Genomic DNA, 13394 nt, shown 5'->3' on the forward strand with positions numbered 1-13394 from the left:
TTGGAAAAAATGTTAGTTGTTTTAAATTGTGTATGTTTTGCATATATAAAACATATGCGAGGGTAGTTTCATAATATGCATAACATTTGGGGCACCTTCCAGAATAACTAAAAGTATTCGCACTTCTCTCTGCACAATTTTTCTTTAGAAAACCCCGAGAAGAATAATTTCAGTACTTCGTCAATAAGCTGAATTGAAGAGGGCGCTACAGAATCGCAATTTCCCAACAATGGATCTGAATCCAGTAAGTTTTTCGTAATCTCCCCTCGTACGTTGAAATTCTCCGCCGCTGTTTCCGTACAAGCATTAATTTTTGAATTTGTTGATTATGATTTTACTTATAGTTCTTCTGCATCGTAGATTCGATTAAGAGATCTCATTTGTTGGGAGCTGGGTTTGCTGATTGATTTTTTTTTTTCTTTTTGGGTGAATTTGTTGATGTATTGTTTAGATCACGAATGCCGATTTTTCTGCAATTAGGGAAAACAATTAAGAAATAGCTATGGGCAACTGCTGTAATCGAAAATTGAAATGTCGATTACCATTCATCAAGTAAAGGATCCTGGGAAATTATTTGTGTTTATGTGGGACTTGACCCCGAGATCTCGTAATTTTACGACTCGAGTAGAGCTTTTTTATTCTGGTTCTGCGAAGATTTTGATGGGGTAGAAATTTAGGTAACTCGTTTTTCAATAGATTCATCTCACACACACACATGATTGAAATGAAGGCAAAATTAGGCTTGATCTTTAGTATCGTTTTAGAGACCGTGGCTTCGTCTTTTATACGTTTCTGTACGAGAATTTGTTCTTCTTAAATTCCCGGTGGAAACTTAAAGTCAAAAGAACTGATGGGATGTCGAAATGTCAAAATCTTCGATGATTATTCGTCAGGCTGTATACTAGTTGCAATTTATCGTACAATGTGACATGCAATATGTTAAGATCATTACAGGAACCGTAATAAATTTGCCTTAGTGGCTTCGGCCTTCATTGGATATAACTTTGCTCGTCTGTTAAGTCTTGTTCTCTGGGATTTCTGACTGAAAATGAAATCTATTGTACTAGTACTCATGGGACATATATAATTTGATGAAGATGCGAAATTGTGGTCTACCATATGCTATTTCGACTTTGCACGATGCCGTGTGATGTGTTGAAAATAATTGCTCGTTTGTCTAATTTAGTATTTTCTTACATTGGGGTTAGCAGACACATGCTTTCAGATATTCATGCTATATAGCCATATATGTGATTTTGGTTCTTTCTTGAAATAAATTACAAAAATCCACTTGCAAGCATGAACTGACGCAATTATATAAAGATTTTAATTCTGCCTGCCTCGGTTTGTGTGTGTGTGTGTGTGTGTGGCTCTGTCAAGCACCTATGTGATGTTTCAACTTAGTAATGGACTTTGATCTCAGTTGCAACATCAGTTTTGGTGTTCGTTTGAAGCAAACATGCAACATTCAAAAGTAAGTGATGGGGGGAACACATTTTGATTACTGAAAGATAGATCGAGACAAAATACCAAAATATTCATTGTTATTAGGGGGTGGGGTGGGGATTAATTGAGTTAATTACCTTTACGTTGTATTGACTTTTATCCGTGTGTCAATTCATTGAAGCAACCAATCAGATTATGGGCATCGGTTGCAGTTGTAGGACATGTCTTAACACATCTTATCAGATCATTTTATAGATTTCTCCCGTTACTTATTTTCCAAAAAATAAAATTGAGAGTTAAATCTTCGTGTGTCTTGACCATAAAATCGAAACTGGAGTTGACTAAACAAGCGAGATCGAGACATTAAATCTTTGATTATCCTAGCCATATAATTTCACTGGAGAAGTGCTGAAGATATCATGAATTGATTGTTTTCTCCCAATTTTTTTTCGATCATATCTTTCTTTCCGTATTCTATATATGTTACTTTATTTCTTATGTTAGCATATACAGCACCTTGTTTTACATTTGGGGTAAAAACTGGTGCATCTGAACCGTAAAAAAAAACGACAAGACTTTATAAATTGTTAACAGGGGAAGTCCCGTTTGAGTAATGCTGGACGATGAAAATTTACATTTATGCATCTTGATTACTATAGATACAACTCATTATCTGTATGATCCATCTTCTTAATTTTCTTCGGTTCTCTCGTATGAGCTATGAAATAAAGTAATCATGCACAATAAAAGTAATGACGTAACTCAGACTAACTTGTATCTGTGCAGCCTCCAGGGGAGAATTACGCTAATCCAAAGATATGCTTCTTCCACGTGCTGTTCAAGGTCAACTGCCAATTCTTTTTTTAATTGTTATTTTGATATATTTGTTTGTTCTGTAATATTTAAAAAAATATATATATATTGGCTTTGTGTGTGTACAGGCTGCTGCATTGGCATTTTATATTCTTTCAGCTCTATTCGTCGACAGTTTCGTCATCATCTTTGTGGTCACTGTACTTCTAGCTGCCCTCGATTTTTGGGTAGTTAAGAATGTAAGTGGACGCATCTTGGTAGGACTTAGGTGGTGGAACGAAATTAACGATGATGGTGAAAGTGTGTGGAAATTTGAATGCCTTGACCAAGAGGTAACGAGATCCATTGCCTTGTATTGATTTGCATCTTAACAAGTAAAATAATCGAGTTTTTTATCCGTATTTATTCCTCCTCGTTTTCAGTCGTTGGCTAGGATGAACAAGAAGGATTCATGGCTGTTCTGGTGGACCTTGTACCTCACTGTAAGTAACCAATTTTGGATTAAACTATCATCAAGAAATTTGTCTACTCGATTTTCTACATAACAAAACGGAGCATAAATGATTATCTTGAAATTTAACTAAAGAAATGTGCCGTTTATTTGTAGGCTGTCGTGTGGGTATTTTTTGCGATCTTCTCTCTCGTCAGGTTTCAAGCTGATTATCTGCTTGTGGTTGGTGTATGTTTGACCCTCAGTATTGCCAATATTGTTGGCTTTACTAGGTGCCGCAAAGGTATGTCGACTGATTCATTCCTATCCCAAAATCTCTTATTTTTCATATCCTTAGGCCTCGTTTGGTTGGGGGAGATTAGCCATATGATTAATTAAATAATTGGACTTTGTTTGATGTTTGGTATCCCCAATAACTTGCCGGATCGACCCGCAAATAGGCAACTTTTTTGTTGGACGTTCTGGGGTCCGATAAAATAATTGGATTTTCATTATTTAATCTTATCTTGGCAACCAAACGAGGCCTTAGACATTTAATTGCAAGGGAACTTGGCAGCATGTCAATAATTAAGGGGAACGGGATGTGGCTTTATTAGAGACCAAGTTCTACACTTTTTTTTTACCACCTCTATTACTTTTTACGAGCCTTAGCTGTAGTTTTAGAAGCTTCCAATACGACTGTTTTTCTCTGGAATCAGCATATGTTGTGTGATAATTAGCATTCAGTAATTTGTGATTGCTGCCGAGGAATAACGGTTTGTGTTTTTGGCAGATGCTAAGAAGCAGCTCCAAGCATTTGCGACGCAGACAATTGCTTCTCGGTTCACATCGACCGTTCAATCTGCATTTAGTGCTATTTGAAATGGTGTTCCTTTGTCTGCATATATACACGAGCATCGTGTTTGTCGGTTTTTTCTTTCTAGGAGATATATCAAACAGAACTGGCTCATGGTTTATTATGTAATATGTTGATTTTTTTGAAGGCGTTGTAATACATTTTGTAATTCATAGTAATTCATACCCTAATTGAGTATACAAGTATTTGCTTTTTTTTTCATTGCTTCAATCCTTCCTTTTTTGCTTAAACGTTGAGTTTGTTCGAATCCAACACTTGACTATGAAGATTTTAGAGCTCATTATTTGATCAATAAACTCGGTCGTATAACAAAAATATTTCATATCGAAATAGACAAAATTACATGCAAGAATGACCCAATTCGTGAAATAAAACTAATGACTTGAACTGATGGATTTTCACCGGATCAATCCTCGCCCTAGTTTATGTTTGTTTACTCTTGCTGATTCTAGCCTCAGGCGTTTTTCAGCTCCCGCGTGGTGACTCTACCTAGATCACCTGCTCGCGTGTAGTCATCTAACCTCGCATTCCTATTTAGTCTACCCCAGATGAATGATGCAACATCAAAGTCGAATCCAACCATACTATTAATGATTTCTCGGTCAATATCTCGTCGGGCAAAATGAGTTTTTTAGTCCTGTAAGTTTAGCAGTTGAGAGATTTAGTCCACCATGTTTTAAATTCAGAATTTTAGTCTTTTAAGTTGCAAATTATGAAAATTTTAGTCTTGATTCAATATTTGCTTGAATGACTTGGCATTTAGATAAATATGAACATAATTACTATTTTTCTCAATTAACTGTGAAATAATAATTAACAAATTTGTTACTAAACAAACGCTTATTTCCTTCGTACAATAAAAATAAAAATGTTGATATATTTTATTTTATGGAACGTTAATTTTCTCGAGGTCTTTTTTATTGCAAACTATAATATATATATATATATATATATATATATATATATATATATATATATATATATATATATATATATATATATATATGAAAATGTTAATTTTCCCCCAATTTTGGTGTCTTTGACATTGAGAATTGGGTTCTCTCCAAAATTATCCAACTCGTCATCATCCACATCATTTACTTTATATTTAATTTATTTATTTTTATAAATTAAATGCCAAGTCATTTAAACAACTATTGAATTACTTATTATAGCCGGTCATAGGACTAAAATTCTCATAATTTGTAACTTAAAGAACTAAAATTCTGAATTTAAAACATGATAGACTAAAATTCTCAACTGTTAAATTTTACGGGACTGAAAAACTCATTTTGCCTATCTCGTCGCATAATGCTTGTCAGTACATTATACGTCTTTAGTGTGATTTTCAAATTATTATAGCATTACATAACGACTGGCTGACCATGGGTTATATTGTAGAGAAAAAAAGAAGGTAAAATAAAGGGTCTTAGCGAGACCTAGGGGTGTGAACGAGCCGAGCTCGAGCCAAGCTCGCCTCTTTTGGCTGGCTCGAGCTCGAGCTCGAGTCTATTTTGTCGAGCTCGAGCTCGAGCTCGTCGAGTTCTTCTTTTTTTGGCTCGAGCTCGAGCTCGTGTTAATTTTGTCGAGCTCGAGCCCAATCTCTTTTTTTTTTTCTTTTTTTTTTAAATATTTTTTAATTATCTTTATTATTAAAAATTATTTATAAAAAATACAAAATAAAAACTAAATTATGATTATATATTTTTTTTATATTTGTATTTATTTCTATAATATTTTATATTATTATACATTATTTAAATAAAAATAACATATAAAAAATAAAAAAAATAAAAAAATAATAATAAATCCGGCTCGCGAGCTGATGAACAACTAAAATCAGGCTCGAGCTCGGCTCGTCAGAAAGCTCGAGCTCGCGAGCTCAAGCTCGAGCTCGAAAACCTCGAGTCCGAGTTCGAGCTTTTTACGAGCCGGCTCGTCGAGCTCACGAGTCGGCTCGACTTGTTTACCACCCCTAGCGAGACCCCTCAATATTTATTTTAATATAACTAATCCATTTTGTTATTTACATTTGAGGACCCTCCTAATTTCTCATAACCTATTTTACCCTTATATTATTTGAATTTCCCACTCCTCTTAAGTACACTAACTATATGTCGTTCTATTTTCAGCATTTTTCCATTTTTCCTTTTAACTAATTTTTTTTAACAAATTCGCCTCTTTTTTTTTTTTTTTTTTTTTTTTTTTGTCATGGCCGAGTTACCGCATCGTAAATAAATACAAATTACAATAATCAACTACAATTTTTTTTCCTTTATGTACTAAAATCATAGTTAACTACAAGTTACAGTAATCAACTACAAATTACAATAATTCACCACAATTAATCAAAATCAACTGTAAAATCATCATAATCAACTACAAAATTATCGTAACCAACTACAATGTTTTCGAAATCTACTAGGAAAATAGCGAAATCAACTACAAAATCACTGAAACCAACTACTAATTATCAGAATCAACTGTAATAAAAATAATGGTATTTTGTTCCGCGCGACTAAATCGTAAGAGAAGGGCATCAACCAATACCAAAACCTAGTCTCGCTGTGTGAAACCATCAAAACCTAGATAGCGACCAATACCAAACTCTGCTGCCGTCTCGCAAAAATACTAACATTGTTGCACGAAAAACAGTAAAAAAAAGTGCCAACAATCGCGTTGTACCACCTAATCCGCGGGATATCTGGATCGCACCGTATAGTCATTGTCGGAATACTGGAACGTCTTACCGAGAAACATCGTGACTTTGAAGTGGAAGATGATTGCCCATGGAAAAACACTCTCGTGGAAGAAGTTCTCGTGGTTTCCACTAACGGAGATTTCATCACAGTCGCATAAGCCCTAGCCACCGACCTAACGCAACGGATAATTGGTTTCGTAAATTCCGCCGCCGATCTGAGATTGCATGGCGGGCATAGAGCGAGAGAGATAGAGAGTTGTGAAGAGCGTGAGAGAAGAAATATATGGAGTTAGAAGAAAATATAGGATTTAATATAGAATATGAGGGTATATTGTATATATCACCAAATAATGTAAACATAAAATCACGGGTCTCGCTAAGAAAAAAAAAATAAAATGGACTAGGAGAAATGTAAATGTGTTTAATAAATAAATAAAAAGGACAAATTTCCAAATTCCACGGTAGGATTATAATTAAGGGCAAAGATGTCTTTTGACAGAGTGAGATGCATCAATGGGGAAAATGCAGATTGATTATTTGAGAGAACAAGAGGCTGAGGATATATAAGCCATAAGCTGTGGCTATAGTAGATCGAGGCCACTCTCTTATCCCCAAATCGTAAAAGAATCAATGGCGGAAATTCAAATTCAATCAACAAAAACACCCACCAAAACCCAACCCCCTTCACAAATTTTCCCCACACACAAAACTTCAATCAAACCAATCAATGGCGACTATGGTGGTGGTGCACCACAAACAGCCCTCCTCCGCCATCCTCTCTTCCTCACTCTCCGATTTCAGTGGCGCCAGGCTTACCGCCTCCGTCCAGGTATAATTATATACATACAGAAAGTAGTTAGGGTTTTCGGATTGTTTACTTTGTCATTTATATGTGAAAAATGTGTTAGGGTTTCTGTGATAGATATATACATATTAGATAGATGTTTGTGTATGTAGATATTCAGGAGTATGCAACTATGTATGTATACTTGCATCGGGGCAGAGTCGTGATTATCGTGTTATTCAAGGATACTTGTATTAAATGTTGAGATTCGATAATGCGTTTGTAGCTTCAATTTTCATATGAAGGTATCTGCGTATATACCATTAGCGGAACAAAATTAGTGTACTAAGTGACGGTCGACTCGATTTAGGTTGTGAATGCAGAAAGAAACAATTGTCGTCGTAGTTTGTGTTTGTTGCGAATGATAAATTGATTGTGAGTGATGCAAGTTCAGTATGAGTAATTGAAGTATATATATGAACTTTGCTTGATCTCCTAGTTCGTTTATTAATATATTTTTTGCAGTATAAGAGGAAAGTATGGCAGTCGAAAAGTGCACTTAGTGTTACAGCATCGAGTGAGAAGAAAATACTTATAATGGGAGGCACTCGATTCATTGGCCTATTTTTGTCCAGACTTCTTGTCAAAGAAGGCCATAAGGTTTATTTTATTTTCCTTCATCGTTAATTGTTTTAATTTTTTTTTTGTTGGCTCGGAAAATTCTAAGTAGTTTGATTTAAGTGCAGGTCACCTTGTTCACCAGAGGAAAAGCACCCATTGCTCAACAACTGCCCGGTGAATCAGATACTGAATTTTCCGATTATGCCTCCAAGGTATTTACGTATGTTAATTGTTAGGTATTTATAAAAAGTAAAAAAATAAAAAATAAAAAAAGATTCTCGGAAATAAAACTGCACTTTTCATTTTGTAGATCTTGCACTTAAAGGGAGACAGAAAGGACTTTGAATTTGTGAAGAGCAGTCTTTCCGCAGAAGGATTTGACGTTGTTTACGATATCAATGGTCTGTATTAAATTGATTTTTCGTATTTTCAAAAAACACTATATTCCTCAAAGAAAAAAAAATCATTTGTTTTGTGAATTTTTGACTCGATTCTCAGGGCGTGAAGCCGATGAAGTGGAGCCCATTTTGGATGCTTTACCGAATCTAGAACAGTAAGCTTTATACCGTTATTTAATGAAGAGTTGTCTGAACATTAGAAAACTATCTTATGCGGTTTGGTGTTTTTTTTGTTTTTTTTTTTTTCACAATTTACTTACCCCGTTCGACTGAATTTTAGGTACATATACTGCTCATCAGCCGGAGTTTACCTCAAAACTGATTGTCCACCACATTACGAGGTCAGCATTAATATGTCCGGTTTTCTCATACGACGACTCATCATTCGCTTCGTTTTTTAACTTTTGGGGAACGTTCCGTTTAAATGATTCTTTAACATATCTAAATTAAATTTGGAAATTTTTTCAATACGAGATGAGCTTTTGCTCCTAGAATGAAACAATTAAATCAATCCCCTCATTGTTATATTTGTGAAATTGGACTATTTTTTTTTTCGAAAAAATATATTATATTATATTTTATTTTGTTTTATTATTTAAATCTGATGTGAGTTATATGTTGTATATGGAAGGTTGATGCGGTTGATCCAAAGAGCAGGCACAAAGGCAAGCTCGAAACAGAGAGCTTACTGCAATCACGAGACGTAAACTGGACTTCAATAAGGCCAGTGTACATTTACGGACCACTCAACTACAACCCAGTTGAAGAATGGTTCTTCCACCGTTTGAAAGCGGGTCGACCCATACCCATTCCCAACTCCGGAATTCAAATCACACAACTCGGTCATGTCAAGGTCTTTTTTCAATATTTCATTACTTTTTGACAAAATATGATGATTTTAACTTTCACATACCTCATGAGTTTATTGTTTATGACAGTGAATTTTATTTTAATTGAATATATATATATATATATATATATATATATATATATATATATATATATATATATATATATATATATATATATATATATATATATATATATATATATATATATATATATATATATAGTAGAACCTCAATAAATTAATACTCGATAAATTAATAACCTCGATTAAATAATAGTTTCTCTCTGTCCCGACTCAGTGAAAACGTGTTAAATTATTAACTCGATAATTTAATAATTCGCTAAATTAATAGAATTTTCCTGGTCCCGAATATATTAATTTATAGAGGTTTAACTGTATATATTTTTGCAGGACCTCGCGACAGCTTTTATTAAGGTTCTTGGTAACGAGAAAGCGAGCAAGGAAATATTCAACATATCTGGAGAAAAATACGTTACCTTCGACGGATTAGCAAAGGCTTGTGCTAAGGTAAATTAGGAACATAAATAGTCCCATAACATGTTAAGGCCTCGTTTGGTTTGTAAGATTATGCATGATTAATTGAATAACTAGAGTTTATTGCATGATCGGTTAGCCCATTAACTTTTCGGGCCGGCCCGCAATTGTGAAAAAAATGGCTCTAATCTTGGCTAATTCAACAATATAATTGGGTTTTCATAAAATTATTTAATCTGATCTTGGCTAATCTTATCTTAGAAACCAAACGAGCCCACGTGTTAAAAGCATCTTATTTCATAATTTTTTGTGTTATTTATTATTAGGCTGGTGGATTCCCCGAGCCTGAGATTATTCATTACAATCCGAAGGAGTTCGATTTTGGTAAAAAGAAACCGTTTCCTTTCAGGGACCAGGTAATAAAACTTGTTCATTTATTGCATCATGTTGATCATCAAATATAACCATAAATTTTGTTTTAATTTTTTTTTTTGTTTTTAAACGATGAATGCAGCATTTCTTTGCATCGGTTGACAAAGCAAAGAGCGTGCTCGGGTGGAAACCGGAATTTGATCTGGTTGAAGGGCTTACAGATTCTTACAACCTGGACTTTGGTAGAGGAACATTCCGGAAAGAAGCCGATTTCTCCACCGATGACATCATTCTCGGAAAGAGTCTTGTTCTCCAGAGCTAGTTCTTAAGTTAACGTTGTTTCGTTTTTTTTTTTTGGCCCCCTTTCTGTGTTTATTATAATTCATCGGAAAAGATATTTAAACACAAATTATAAATCTTTCTCATACATGTTTCTTGTTAAGAGGCATGGGAAAAATCCAACTTCCAATTCGTTATTGAAAATTACGAAACAACCCTTGTGAATAAATACTGTCGAAACACGAAAAATATTAATTTTAAAAAGATTAGTAATCTATCAATAATAAATAATAAAAGGTAATCCATTTAATATTTCTTGATTCATGGTTGATTGGAGGCAAGATTTAATTAACTTCAACTTTGAGAAACATCAATTCGGAGAACTCCATTCATCTTTCAGGTAATTCAACACTTCAATTATCGTTTTTGTCCTTTCGCCCCAATTTCTCTCGGTACTCTAAGTCTTCTTATCGTGTTTTAGAAAAGAAAAGAAAAAAAAAAATCAAACTTAACGCAAAGAAGCTTTCAGACATTCGTCGTTTACTAATTTTCACTAACGGAAAATCGAATTGTGTTTATTCAAACTTTGGAAATCTTCATTTCTACAACTAAGTAAGAGCATAATTAATAACAATCATGACAAATCAACTCTTTAGGTTTCTTTTTCTCATAGGGGTACATATTCAATCTTGTTCTAATCAAATTATGTTTTTTAATTACCCAAATTTTGTGGTAAATGACTTCAACTTGTATTTTGGTTTTCTCAAAACTCGTTTAATAACTTTATTAATTAGTGTGCAACAATATTAAAATAAAATGGAGGTAAGTACAAATTAATAGAAATTTAATAAATTAATCTACAATAAAAAAATTTATCCAAAATTTATTGCGTTGAAGATTTGGAGTGTGATATTACGGTGGTGTTTGCAAAAGTTTTTAGAAACAAATGAACTTTTTTTTTGCTCATAAACTATTTTTAGATGTTTGTAAAATTAACTTTTGCTTTTGATTCTCTTAAAATAAGCTGCTTTAAGCTAATTTTTTAAAAGCACACAGACTTGTTTTTTCTATTTAAGTTTATTTTCCAAAATATTTGCAAACGCCCTCAATTTTTATACATAAACACTAAATATCTACTCCCCTCAGGTATGGTCAATTTACGAAAAAAACCCCATCAACTATGGTTTTTTCTTACACCTCCACCCTCATGGTGTCAAATTCAACATAATCATCTAGATTTCATGGAATGTGCTTTAGTTTGTACTCATTTTGTGTAAAAATACAGTTTCTGATGCACCACAATTTGATATATACATGCCAAAAAACAAATATTATGATCATCTTGCTTCAAAATGTGGAGTTCGAATGTGATAAAACAGGTACAAAAGTGATAATATTCCATATAATCAGGAAGGTTCCACCAAATTTGAAACCGCAAGGATAGACATGTAAGAAGTTTTATAATTAAGGGAGGTGGTTGTAATTACCCAAACAAAAGAGAAGTTTTCATAATTTAACCATACCTCAGTTGTAATTTACCCTACTTTTTAATAAACACATGCAAACACCATCTACTAGTGAAAATCTCGTTGTACTCTTATGATACTTGAAGTGAATATCAGCTGTACACGTGGCAGCCGATCTGGTCAGGGTTATTAGTTGAAGCTGCCGAGAAAATAGGGAAGGATTTGGCCGGTGCTACTACTAGTGAATAAGTCGGTGTTAATTTAAGTCATATTATAAATATTAATTTACACTCTATGGGGCCCACAATATCTCCACGCTATTGTAAGGATACAAGACCGGAAAATGGAAATTGTAATGAAGTTTCCGATTTTACTTTTGACAGTACATTGTCGAGGAATGGCTGTAATTATTTACATAATAAATATTTTTTTGTAATTTAACCTATCTCAGTGGATGACTGTAAGTTAAACACGCCCGTTGAAGAGTAATTCAATGGAAATTTTATAATGGGGTCATTAGCAATAAACCCCTCCTATATATAAAAAATAGTGAAATGTCCATACCATAATTCTTTCTTTGTGAAAACCCCTTATAATATTTAATTCCAATTTTACCCTTATACTACTTTTTTTTAATAATTATCTAATATTAACAAAATTCCTATTAATAAGGAAACTAAATCCTGCACGTTTTTTATTATAATTATCTACTATTTACAAAATTCCTATTAATGAGGCACCTAAATCCCACCAATTAGGAATAATTAGTATAACTTATCTCAATTATTTATTTTTTCTCTCTTTCCATAATAATAATTTAATTCCTAAAAATGTGCTTTCAAATTCTTAAAAAAATGCTACCAAATCAAAAAAAAAAAATATTTTCGGATTTTATTTTTTTTATTTTTTATTTTTATATTATTTTCGGACTTTATTTAGCCATTTTTTATTTATTTTTATTTATAATATTTTTTAATAAAAATAATTTTTTAAATGTTTTTTTATTTTTTAAAACAAAAAATTGAAATTTTTCTCTCCACAAGTTTGCAACCCGAATATGACTATAATTGAATATGACTATATGTGACTATATTAACTGTAGTCATATTCTTTCTTTACATTGTTGTTTTTTTTTTTTTTGAAATTAAAAATTCCGATTATATGGCATAGTCATGTTTACCAAATCATATAAAACAACGAATATTCCCTATTGTTTACGAAAACAATCCAATCAGTATCCACACAAAAAAATCAATTTGAATCTACTTACTAGAAGTCTACTTGAAAACGAGAAGATAGATTATATTCAACAATAGTCATATTCATATTCGGAAAATACATAAATAAGACTATAGTCATATTCGAATATGACTATAGTCATGTTACTGCTGCTGTTCAGATCTGGAAAAAAAATCGAAAGAGAGAGTGGGGAACAAACAAGAAATTCATAAATCACTAATTGATGAATCAACAATAGTCATAATTATTAACAGAACAATTAGAATATGACTATTATGTGAGTCATATTCAGTAAGTCAGTAAGTGAGAATATACCCTTGCCATATCCATCAACGTTGTCAGTCATCGATACATCCCTCGCATTCAAACTGCACCATTTATCGGTGACAAAAGCCAACGAGGTCTTCATACACAAAATCACCCTGACATATCTTCACCCAAAACGAGCCTCCATACTTTAACACAATCATCAAGGTTGACGACATGCTGTGTAGCACTACAAAAAAAAAAAATTCAGAATGTGACTACTATGTGACTACTTCTGATGAATAAATCTGCACTACTCTGTAAATGCAAAACACATGATATTATGTGAATTCAATTCAACCACAACAAACACATTG

At 33.0% G+C, this 13394-nt stretch overlaps 2 protein-coding genes across 2 annotated transcripts; both read left to right on the forward strand.

Moving 5' to 3' along the window:
- Positions 1-18: 18 nt before the first annotated feature.
- On the forward strand, positions 19-3736 carry LOC105956593 (golgi apparatus membrane protein-like protein ECHIDNA protein). The gene is made up of 6 exons (XM_012980445.2): positions 19-244; positions 2233-2289; positions 2388-2591; positions 2682-2741; positions 2867-2993; positions 3483-3736. The coding sequence occupies exons 1-6, from the start codon at positions 230-232 to the stop codon at positions 3569-3571; spliced, it is 552 nt and encodes a 183-aa protein (XP_012835899.1). The 5' UTR covers positions 19-229; the 3' UTR covers positions 3572-3736.
- A 3043-nt stretch (positions 3737-6779) lies between these two features.
- Positions 6780-10188, forward strand: CRB (chloroplast RNA binding protein). The gene is made up of 10 exons (XM_012980444.2): positions 6780-7096; positions 7577-7711; positions 7798-7884; positions 7983-8073; positions 8171-8225; positions 8351-8411; positions 8702-8923; positions 9332-9448; positions 9742-9831; positions 9930-10188. The coding sequence occupies exons 1-10, from the start codon at positions 6995-6997 to the stop codon at positions 10107-10109; spliced, it is 1140 nt and encodes a 379-aa protein (XP_012835898.2). The 5' UTR covers positions 6780-6994; the 3' UTR covers positions 10110-10188.
- The last annotated feature ends 3206 nt before the right edge of the window (positions 10189-13394 follow it).

Source organism: Erythranthe guttata, chromosome 14 (genome assembly GCF_056151865.1).
Source record: "Erythranthe guttata isolate IM_541 chromosome 14, IM_541, whole genome shotgun sequence".
Taxonomy (NCBI): Eukaryota; Viridiplantae; Streptophyta; class Magnoliopsida; order Lamiales; family Phrymaceae; genus Erythranthe; species Erythranthe guttata.

Bases quoted from the DNA above. Each gene is read 5' to 3' on its own strand.
- LOC105956593 (XM_012980445.2), top strand. The intron at 2,592-2,681 runs GTAACGAGATCC...CCTCGTTTTCAG, and splicing joins TTGAATGCCTTGACCAAGAG to TCGTTGGCTAGGATGAACAA. The intron at 2,994-3,482 runs GTATGTCGACTG...TGTTTTTGGCAG, and splicing joins CTTTACTAGGTGCCGCAAAG to ATGCTAAGAAGCAGCTCCAA.
- CRB (XM_012980444.2), top strand. From the start codon at position 6,995: ATGGCGACTATGGTGGTGGTGCACCACAAACAGCCCTCCTCCGCCATC. The intron at 8,924-9,331 runs GTCTTTTTTCAA...ATATTTTTGCAG, and splicing joins CACAACTCGGTCATGTCAAG to GACCTCGCGACAGCTTTTAT. The intron at 9,832-9,929 runs GTAATAAAACTT...CGATGAATGCAG, and splicing joins CGTTTCCTTTCAGGGACCAG to CATTTCTTTGCATCGGTTGA.